Consider the following 11,440-nt stretch of genomic DNA (forward strand, 5'->3'; position numbering starts at 1 on the left):
GGATACTCCACTTTCTTCACAACTACGTATAGCTTGACGGCATTTTCTGTCACATAAGAAAACATTTTTTTTTTTTTAATCAACTACCAACCAAAAGTAAATATTATAAATTAATAAGATTCTTTAAAGGTATACCACCTGGGCGGTAGGTTAGCTAATGATGATTATGAGGGAAAGTCACCTACAAGTATTTCATTGGGAAAAATTATGGAAAATTATAAAAGAGCCAAACATGATTGCCCCCCCCCTAATAGAAATATTCTAGCTGCGTACCTGAAACGATGGACTGTGAGTGTACAATACCTGACGCTTCACCAATCAAGCATGTCAGGTTATCCCTCAAACAATGTTAAAAGTTGGAGGTCCTACTAATACAACAAGATTCATACAACAAGACAAAAAAAAAATTATGATGAATTGTTATTACCGGTCTGATGAATATAATATGTAATTATTTAGTGCCTATTACTACCACCTATATTAAACTACCATATAGCTGTATAAAATCAGGGACGTACGCAGAAAAAAGTTTTGGTGGTGTTTTTGAAAATCAGTTAATGAAAAGTAGGTAGAACTTTTTTTAATGAATGTACTTTTTTGTACATTTTTATGAAAAATTATAGGTATACTTACAATACTCTTTTTTAATACAAACACTGATATAATAAAATTAACATTAAAATTGAATAAGTAAATAACCATACAAAAACCCAAATATTTTGGGGGGTGTTTGAACACCCCCCCCCCCCCGCCGTGCCAACGTGGTACGTGCCTGAAAACGACATAACCCTATTGGTTTACTCATTACAGACTGTCAGTGGGACTTTTCCTTTTTTATGTACTACTGTACTAGCGTAGTAGGTTCCCGTATTATATCCTATCCATATTTCCAGTAGGTACTGTTCTATTATTAAATTATTTTTTTTTAATGAATTTCGATAATACAATTATCAATGGCGTTGTATATAGGCCACTATATGTACACCGTAAGTTGTTCATTCCGTTTTTCGGTGGTATCACATAATGTGGATTTTCTGTAACGATAGCGCTTATCAGAAGTTATCAATCACTATTATCTTCTTGCGCATGATAAGATATAAGAGGACAGTAATATAGAATGTTGTTTATACGATTCAAGTCGTTTACATGTTCAATTTTGAATTTTTAAAATGCAAACATAAAAATAAAACAAAGTTATTGTTTGGCTTTTTTTTTTTTGTCAGCACATTTAATAATTAAACATTTTAACTAATATGTCTGAATTCAAAGTGCCACATAAGGTAATATTGACTAACAACATCAAGGTTTTTGAAATATTATTTCGATTGTTTTTCAAGTTTCCAATATTTACTTTGTATTATTTGCTTCAGCGGTATCGACGAGACGATGTAGACTCCAATTCTGATGATGAATATGTACCATATGTGCCCGTCAGAGAACGAAAAAAACAAGAGCTACTCAGATTGGGTAGACTTTCAAAGGTAATATTAATTTTATATTGTATTTTTTTAAATAGTTTAATCAATAAATAAAATAAATAGTATTTAAACATTTTTTTAGCTTAAAGAAGAGTCTGGAAAAGTTAAATCATCTAGTGATGAATTTGATGATGATGAAACTGAAGGACAAGTATGGGGTAGAAAATCAAACATTAGTCTTTTAGATCAACACACAGAACTTAAGAAACTTGCTGAAGGTAAGATTATTTTATTTTTATTAAATTTTAGATAAATATAAAACATTCAAATATTATGTTACATAAAATATAGCAAAAAAAGAAAGTGAAATGGAAAAACAGTTAAAAGAAGAAGAAAAAATTTTGGAAAGTGTTGCGGAGAAAAAAGCCTTAATGGGTGTGGCAGAGTTGGCTAAAGGTATCCAATATGATGATCCAATTAAAACAAGGTTACAATAAACATTAGTTAAAACAACATTAAAATTAAATTTATTTCAAAAGTTTGCTTAAATGTTATTTGTTCATTTCAGTTGGACAGCTCCTCGATATATTTTAGCCATGTCAGAAGAACGTCATGAAAATATACGTCTTAAGTTACGCATACTAGTTGAAGGTGATGAAATTCCTCCTCCGCTCAAATCATTTAGAGAAATGAAATTAAACAAAGGTATTATGGCTGGACTTTCTCAAAAAGGTATAAAAAAACCAACACCAATTCAAGTCCAAGGAATTCCCACTGTGTATGTATTTTATAAAACAAATTGATCTAATAAGGTTATTATTAATTTAAATTAATATTTATGTGTTATTTTAGATTATCTGGAAGAGATATGATTGGTATAGCATTTACAGGTAGTGGTAAAACATTGGTTTTTGTACTACCACTTTTAATGTTTTGTCTAGAACAAGAAATAAAATTACCATTCAAGCCTAATGAAGGACCATATGGTATTAAAATTTAATATTTTTTAAATATATTAATAAACAATATTTAATCTATTTTGTATTTTATAGGTTTAATCATTTGTCCATCTAGAGAATTGGCAAAACAAACATTTGATATTATTAATCACTATATGACATATCTGGAGCGAGCCAATTACCCGAGACTTAGATCATGTTTAGCTATAGGAGGCATACCCGTTTTTGAATCACTTGATGTTATTAAAAGGTAGTTTTTAATTTATTATCATTTTTATTTCTAAATAAATTGATTATATATTTATGTAATATATTTTTTCTTTATTTATATTACTTAGAGGTGTACACATAATGGTAGCAACTCCTGGTCGACTAATGGATATGTTAGATAAGAAAATGATAAATTTGGAAGTCTGTCGGTACGTTAATACATTTAAATTTTACATTTTTAAAGTATTAAAATGTAATAAACATTAATTTTATTTACTAGCTATCTTTGTATGGATGAAGCTGATAGAATGATTGATATGGGTTTTGAAGAAGATGTGAGAACAATATTTTCATTTTTTCAAGTATATCTTCAATTATTTATAAACATCATCTCAAACACTTTAATTATAATAACTAATAATTCTTCATTATTCATTTATATTTTAGGGTCAGAGACAAACATTGTTATTTTCAGCTACTATGCCAAAAAAAATTCAAAATTTTGCCCGATCAGCCCTAGTTAAACCAATTACCATCAATGTCGGTAGAGCTGGTGCCGCATCTATGAATGTCATTCAAGTAAATTTTTATTTTTATTTATAATTTATTATATTTTATCTAGTAAATATACATATTTATTAGGAAGTAGAGTATGTTAAACAAGAAGCAAAAGTGGTTTATTTGCTAGAATGTTTGAAAAAAACAACCCCACCAGTTTTAATTTTTGCTGAAAAGAAACAAGATGTTGATGCAATACATGAATATTTATTGCTTAAAGGAGTTGAAGCTGTAGCTATACACGGAGGAAAAGGTATAATTAGTTTTTATATTTCCGCTATAATATAATGTTATATTACTGGACACCTATGTGTTTAGATCAAGAGGAACGTTCAAAGTCTGTCGATGCGTTTAGAAAAGGCCAAAAAGATGTACTTGTTGCTACTGATGTAGCTTCCAAGGGTTTAGATTTTGAAGAAATACAGCATGTAATCAACTATGATATGCCTGATGATGTTGAAAATTATGGTTTGTAATTAGAAACAGAGTAATATGTTTATTTTTATTTTTATGTTCAATGACAATGTTTTTACTTTTGAATTTAGTACATAGAATTGGTAGAACTGGTCGTTCGGGTAAAACTGGTATAGCTACAACATTTATCAATAAAGCAAATGATGAATCTGTACTGTTGGATTTAAAGCATTTGTTAATAGAAGCTCGTCAAAAGGTTCCATTATTTTTGTCTGAATTGGAATCAGAAAATGAGAAATACTTGCAACTTGGAGGTTCAAATTTACTATTTTATTTGTTTCTTTTCAGAATGATTAAAAGTTATTTTTTTTATTTTAGATGAAAGAGGTTGCAGTTATTGTGGTGGTTTGGGCCACAGAATTACAGATTGTCCTAAACTAGAAGCAATACAAACTAAACAAGCATCTAATATCGGACGCAGAGATTATTTAGCAACTAGTGCAGCAGATTATTAATTTTACTATTACACAAACATATGTATTATATTGATTATGTTACAAATCGGTTAATTTTGACTAGACTTATTATTTGTTACAACATTTTTTTTTGTACCTATGATTACTCTTAGATGTAATGTAAATAAATAACAAACAACTATAATTTATCATGAAATAATTGAGTTTAATTTATAAAATGTAATCTTTATTTTTGAGTAAGTTCATACTCATATTCTTATATCATTGTAAACAATGTAAACTAATTTTTACATTCACAGTTACCTAAAACGGCATATTGTAGTCATTAAAGATATTTTAATATAAATTTATATAATTTATTATATAGATGCAATAAAATGACACTTGTGATAATCATATGAGCTGTGATACATTAAAGTCCAAAGTGATCATTATTTTCTCAGATACATACTATCTAGTTTTTAATAATTATTATCCTCCCAAAAAATTTCCAAAGTATAATAATACTACGTGAATTGGTGTTATGGCTCAAAAAGCATATCACATATGAAAACATGAAATAAGAATCACTATATTGTCTATATTCCATATTTCCACATTCCACATTCCATAGTATTTCAACCACAGAATAAATTCTGTGTTTCGACCATCTTCTGGACCGGAGTAAATACTAAATATCGACATTGTTATCACTTATCATTTATTTTGTAAATATGGTTGTTGATAACAGATGTAAACTATTGTGATAGTAAACATAAAATAATAATATTATTAATTACTATAACTTATTTTATTTTACTATTTTAGATTTTTAGCCATCGAACACAAACAAATTAAATTTAGTCAATATTTAGTCTTACTAATTCTACCAGACCTACTAGAACTAAGTATACGCTTTTGTATTTATATTTAATTAATGATTTGTTTTATCAAACATTCTCTAGTCATGAAACATAACCAGTAATGCTCGTCAACCAACAGCGTTATAACATTTAAAAATGACACAATATTTATTTGTGTTTACCATTTTGGCGTTGACCTATGTGTTTGGACATTGCTCTCTGGGAGATAGCTTCCCGTCTTACAGAAATTGTGTTGTAGAATGTTCACAGAAACGATGCGACAAGGGTAAAGCATTTAATTTCAATTAAACATTAGAACTGATTGATATCATAACTGATCTGATTCTGGATATTTAGATGGAGTAAGATACAAGAGAAGCTGTTGTCTTGTGGTTTTAGAAGTTTTTAAGTGGAAATGTTCTGAAAACTGCAAATATGACTGCATGTGGCCGATGGTTGAAGGTTTGGTGGAACGTGATTGGCCAGTTCCACAGTTTCATGGAAAGGTTATACATAGAATTTATTAAAATTTACAATATTTATTTGAAATATTAACTTTTTTTTTTAGTGGCCATTTAAAAGATTGCTTGGTTTACAAGAACCTGCATCTGTAGCATTTTCATTATTAAATTTATTTACAAATTTGATAATGTTCAACCGTTTCAAAGAGCAAATTCGCTTCACTTTACCATCATGTAATATATGGTCTCTGTACACATTGGTAAATCAAATTTTATTTACGAAATATTAATAACATCTATATGGCTATAAAAATATGAAAAATGTCATTCTATTTAAACCTATATGTAAGTAGATATATTAAATAAATTTAAAATTAAAATTTTATGACCATTATAAAAATATATTAATACTTTTTAAGTGAGTAATAAATTACAGTTATTGATGTATAATAATATATTATATTGAAATAAGCATTAATTCAAATTCTAATATATTAACATATTCTAGAATATGTTTACAATATTATTTAATTTAATAAATACATAACAACTAGACAAAAGTTTAAAATGAGTGGTAAACGGCTAGTTCCGTCAAAATGTTAAGGCCAATTCAAATATTTTTGTTCAATATCTTATATTTATATCTATATCTATTGATTTTAATTTTAGTTTATACATTTATATTTTAGCTGCACCCTATTTATAATAATATTAAAAATATCTAGATCATGTAAGTACCTAATTATAAATTATGATGTTTTAAAAAAATGAAATTCACTGTCTATAATTGTAATGATTTAACTTCCTCAAATTTTATTTAAAAATTAAAAGTTAAAATTAAAGATTAGAGTATTGGACTAATAAATATATATTATACTCCTTAAAACTATCGATTCTTTTATTGGCCTATATTTATAATTTCTATTTTAATTACGTATTAAATATTACAATTCACAAATTCTAAATATAAGTTGAAGTCTTGCTATGTTTTTTATTAAATTTATGTATATTTTTTTAGGTATCAGCCAATTGTTGGTTTTGGTCAGCTGTGTTCCATGGTCGAGACACTATGTTTACTGAACTAATGGACTACATTAGTGCTTATGCTATGGTTTTATTTGCATTTTATACTATTGGTCATCGAATTCTATTGTACAGTAATCAAATTGTGAAGAATACATTTATGGTCATTTGTTCTCTTGCATTTATCTATCATTCGTTATATCTACTTACTACAGAATATGATTACAAGTACAATATGACAACAAATCTTCTAGTTGGTAAGAAATAAAAATAATTTGCAATATTGTGTACACATTTATTAAACATTTATTAACATAAAAAAATGTAGGAGCTGTAACAGGCACAGCCATGCTAATCTGGGCAGTGTTGAATCGTCGTAGAATGGGCCATGGTAAATATTTGATATTTTATGTACTTGGCATGACTTTGGCTTCACTACTAGAGCTAGCAGATTTTCCACCACTTCTGTGGACATTTGATGCACATTCACTCTGGCATTTAGCAACAGCCCCGAACGCGTATTTCATGTACAAGTAAGGCAATACCTACAAATATGAGCTTTGTTTCTTAATAATATTTATTAATAGTACTGTCTCGTCAAAATATTTTTATATACTTTTACTAAAACAAAATTTACTCATCACCAAAACTATAAGCTTTAAGTTAATATATAAGTAACTCGTCCGCCAAAACTTTATGTATTACACTTTTTTTAAATCCTTTTTTTAGTAGTTGATTATTATAGCTATGGAATAATTAATTAAAAATTATAAAATTAATTATTTTGATTTTAATTACAAGTAAATAAATCTGAAAAAATTAGACAAATCAAACCATACAGAATGTTATAATCATTAAATATAACATAACTAATTAGTTGATTTATTTTTAATTCTGATATTGATATAATTTATTGATTTTTAAATTATTAAGTTTAAGTATCAATTATTTAGATAGTATTTTTTTATAATCTAGACTTAATACATTTGTGTAATTAATTTCTTTAAAAGAGAATATATTTTTTTTTGAATTCTCAATATCTGAACATAATTTTCAGATTTGCCATTGAAGACTGTAAACATCAGCGTCGAATGTTACTGAAATGACAGTTTCTTGCACTGGGGATACCTCAGATACAAGATGAATAAGACTTTAATAATGAATTTAGTTTTCCTGACCTACTAATCTTTAACTGACATTTTTAGGTTTAAATATTATATTTTTACTTCCTGAATATAGCTCACCGTGATATTTAAATGAGTTATAATATAATAATTAGTGTTATTACAGTTGTAATAATTACAATTATATGACTATTTCCTCATTTAATTTATTTATGTTATTTTTGTATACAAATTTTACCACAATATGTTAACCCATCAAACTTGATTTTTAGATATAAGTTAACCATAATATATTAGATGTTATATACAAATATGACATAAGAATAAGTAACTATCGATCAAATATTTTACTCTTATGATTATTGAGTCCCCACAATACTACAACTTACCAAGAAATAACTACTACCTGTATCCAATATTATTTAGTATTTACTAGCTATTAGTATATTTTTATGAATCTCACAAAAGTTACTCAGTTATTGTGATAAAATGTTAACAAATCTGTTATATAATTACATATTTAAGTTTTCTTGTGCGTTTCATTGCCATGTGGTTATTTTCTTTTGCTTATTTTTATTGATAATAGCATGCATAATATTTATTTATTGTTTTTATTTTGATATTATTTATCTGTTACATATTTTATATTAAAGCATTATTGACTTCCAACCAATTTATTTAAACTATACCTAAGATCAATGTCTACTTTACTAGTCTATTTAGATTATTATTATTACCTAAATATGAAAATGTACTATTTATGAAAAATATAAATATTTTGTATTATAGAAAATTATGTTTTATTTTTAATTTAATTTTCATTTAAAAAAAAAATCTGTTGCATTCACCGATTTTTTTATACCTATATTATTTCTTTTAATTATTGGTATTAAATGTGTATGTACAAAGATTTGCGTGTTCTCTACCTATGCTGTAAATATTAAAATACCAAAATGTAGTGATTACATTTATAATTTTTTATTTCTTTTAAGAAAATGTATATTTACTACGGTCATAATAAATATTTTAATTTGAAACAGACCTATAAACTGTACATTTATTTACCACTGAGGTGGTATAATTGAAGATTTTTCCAAAATATTGTTATAGACAATGATAATTAATACTCCAAGTTTATTCATTTTAATTTATGGAGTCATTTAGAGTCTAGATTTCATATAAAGTGGCAGGTAATAAAACTATGGTTTACTAATGATTAAGTGAGTTTATAACTTTTTAAGGATTGCTTATAGCAGTATAGCACTTTATTTATCGCAATAATTAGCAGACACAGTACGATGAAGAAATATTTTGGGACAATTGCTTCTTCAAAATTAGTGGCTTGGCCACTGGCCACAATGGATTTAAAGCAAAATTGTAAGATAAACATTATGCCTTTACTCTTCAGGCAATCACACTAATTCATTAAATATGAACTATGCCATTATATACACCTATATCCTAACTTCATCGTTATTAAAAAAAAAAGATCTTTATTATCTGTTCATTAAAATTATGTGAAGAGAAAATGTTGCACCCCTGTTTAAGCATATTGCACACACGGAGGAATGTGAGATTTGGTATATTTAAAATGTATGTGGAGAATACCTGACGGTGTGCAAAAAGATTTATTTTACACAATATAATACCTATAATAATGTTGATGCAGGTAAAATACGAAAATAGCAACACACCGGTGGCACCATCTGTCCGGCGTAAATTAAACATACATAATATAATATTATATTGCAGTATTGCACGATATCTAAATGTCAATGTTTAACAATAAGCGCAAAACGTTCAAGATCAATATTAATCGTGTGTTGTGCGTCAGAATAAATTGCCCTCCACTGATGCCATGCAGATCATCGCTCTGGATCCCCCCCCCCCTTCATCCGACTTGACCAGTATAATAGTGATTCTCCAATTTTCAGTCATAGATAGAATGCCTACGTGTCTAGTCGTCTTATTTTCTACCGTTTGCTCAGGCGGGACTGAGCGCATGAAATAAAAACAACCAATTAACCTGCAAAGCACCGCAGATTATAATGATTACATTTATACAAGCGTACAGTTAATAAATATCATAGAAATACAGAAAAAAAATTAACGCTTTCAAGTGTATAGTTTTCCTTTACGATTTCAAAGAATTTTTTCAATATTTTTTTTTTTTAAACGGTAGTCGCGAAATCAATTAAATAAAGGATAAACATCCAATCACGATCTCACGGCGTCGTAGATAGGCAATCGCTATCGCACATTCTAGACGGTAAAAAAAATACGAAATTCAGTAGATACCAAGAGCGTCGAGAGCACAGTAGAATGGGCAATGTACGAATTGCCGGCCCCGAAAATCGATGCTTCACCGTCGTGACTTCGAGAGTGGCCCGAAGAAGTTCTTAAAACGACAAAAACCCACGGGAACCGTCTTTACGACATATTTCGCTCGAGCGTACCGTCATTTATTTTATTAGTCGATAAGCACAGTGTGTAGCACAATGCGAAGAAAAATATTAGTACAGTTAGAAGTTAGAATCTTGGTAATCCGACAGATATCAGACCACGCTAGTACGCTACTACCGGATTAATGAGGGTTCGCATAAAAATGCATTTTTACTTGTTGAAAAATTAAAAAATAATTTATTAATTATTAAAAAATTAATAACCTTATTGTACTTCAACGTTAATTGAATAGAAATAAAATATCTAATAGGTTTATTCGGATTAAATCTGTTATTACTTAGTTTTATCGTTTACGATAGTTACTTTATATACAAATACATATTGGTACCGGCGGTCGTCATAACCGTACACATTTATTCTATTGTTAAAAATGGAAAATTGAAAGGTCGATAGTTCAAAACCACACACATTTGATTCACAGTTAAAAATTAAACAGCAAAATCATAAAATTGTTTTTCATCTGTACTAGTAGCCACAGCCCACAATCTCAACAAACGCCACGGGAATTAAATGTGATTAAAAACTAAATTAAAATTTTTATTATTGTATTTTTTTTTTTTTTTTATATTTATTGAAATAGATCTGATTTTTCTATATAATACCTAGAAAGTTTAATTTTTATGATTTTGTGATCTTGCTTAATTATGATTAACTGGTGTGCGATACTAAACGATATACCTAATGTTATTTTATACGTTATTAATATATTTCAATGTGTGCGGTATTGAACGACGACCTTTTTTTTGAAAGTGTACGGTTATGAACGACGCCCATTGGTACTACGTATAGGTTAATTTTAATATAGCCGGATAAATGGACGTATCGGATTATCGAACAGCCGGATTACCGAAATTCTACTGTATTTGACAATACTACACAATTTATTTTAGTAAGATTATTGATTGTACCATTCGTACCCATTAGGTATCTTTAAGTATAATGTTCGTATCGGCCGTATCGCGATGATCTATATACAGTGTAAAATTGTACAGTCTTTTAGTCATATTATGATGAATAATATTATTAATAATGATAAAATAATAAAAATATGGCAACAGCAACCAACAATAATTATATAGATAACGGTGCCATTATGAACAATGGTGGTATAAACTGGTAAGTAAACTATTAGAGTTATTAGAAATTTAGGATTTATCAAGTGTAACCAGTGGCACAAATCTAGGGATGCAGGGTGAGATCGGCCCCCTTAATTCGATAGGTAGGTGGGCTATTGATCGATATTCGATGGATAATATTTTCAGACAAAACAATAAGTATACATCAATACTCTTATATTATGTAATTTATGGTATTATTAAGTAGGTACGATATAATTAAAATGTATTTTTTTTTCATAGATGGGTCGTGGGTATTGAATACATACTTTTGTTTTACCCCACTTCCTTCATTTAGGTTCATTCTAACTACCTATTTTACGCATCTGAACGTAATTGTATACTGATATGCGTTTTACGTCTATAAGTCTTGGCTT

At 28.0% G+C, this 11,440-nt stretch overlaps 2 protein-coding genes across 2 annotated transcripts; both read left to right on the top strand.

The window, feature by feature from the left end:
* Positions 1-1,106: 1,106 nt before the first annotated feature.
* LOC132922359 (ATP-dependent RNA helicase abstrakt) lies at positions 1,107-4,234 on the top strand. The gene is made up of 14 exons (XM_060985834.1): positions 1,107-1,280; positions 1,371-1,481; positions 1,561-1,696; positions 1,770-1,905; positions 1,987-2,196; positions 2,271-2,404; positions 2,471-2,627; positions 2,716-2,796; positions 2,868-2,949; positions 3,035-3,166; positions 3,230-3,398; positions 3,464-3,613; positions 3,691-3,873; positions 3,938-4,234. Exons 1-14 carry the CDS (start codon positions 1,254-1,256, stop codon positions 4,072-4,074), a joined length of 1,845 nt encoding a protein of 614 aa, XP_060841817.1. The 5' UTR covers positions 1,107-1,253; the 3' UTR covers positions 4,075-4,234.
* Positions 4,235-4,795: 561 nt separating this feature from the next.
* Positions 4,796-8,278, top strand: LOC132922645 (post-GPI attachment to proteins factor 3). The gene is made up of 6 exons (XM_060986267.1): positions 4,796-5,163; positions 5,235-5,383; positions 5,446-5,598; positions 6,357-6,618; positions 6,690-6,894; positions 7,419-8,278. Exons 1-6 carry the CDS (start codon positions 5,034-5,036, stop codon positions 7,465-7,467), a joined length of 948 nt encoding a protein of 315 aa, XP_060842250.1. The 5' UTR covers positions 4,796-5,033; the 3' UTR covers positions 7,468-8,278.
* The last annotated feature ends 3,162 nt before the right edge of the window (positions 8,279-11,440 follow it).

Source organism: Rhopalosiphum padi, chromosome 2 (genome assembly GCF_020882245.1).
Source record: "Rhopalosiphum padi isolate XX-2018 chromosome 2, ASM2088224v1, whole genome shotgun sequence".
Classification (NCBI taxonomy): domain Eukaryota; kingdom Metazoa; phylum Arthropoda; class Insecta; order Hemiptera; family Aphididae; genus Rhopalosiphum; species Rhopalosiphum padi.

What these genes read in the sequence shown, in the direction of transcription:
- LOC132922645 (XM_060986267.1), top strand. Translation starts at nt 5,034, where the DNA reads ATGACACAATATTTATTTGTGTTTACCATTTTGGCGTTGACCTATGTG. An exon ending in TATGGTCTCTGTACACATTG is followed by an intron (nt 5,599 to 6,356) that starts GTAAATCAAATT and finishes ATATTTTTTTAG; the next exon opens with GTATCAGCCAATTGTTGGTT. An exon ending in AACGCGTATTTCATGTACAA is followed by an intron (nt 6,895 to 7,418) that starts GTAAGGCAATAC and finishes CATAATTTTCAG; the next exon opens with ATTTGCCATTGAAGACTGTA.
- LOC132922359 (XM_060985834.1), top strand. Translation starts at nt 1,254, where the DNA reads ATGTCTGAATTCAAAGTGCCACATAAG. An exon ending in GATTGGGTAGACTTTCAAAG is followed by an intron (nt 1,482 to 1,560) that starts GTAATATTAATT and finishes ACATTTTTTTAG; the next exon opens with CTTAAAGAAGAGTCTGGAAA. An exon ending in GCCTAATGAAGGACCATATG is followed by an intron (nt 2,405 to 2,470) that starts GTATTAAAATTT and finishes TGTATTTTATAG; the next exon opens with GTTTAATCATTTGTCCATCT.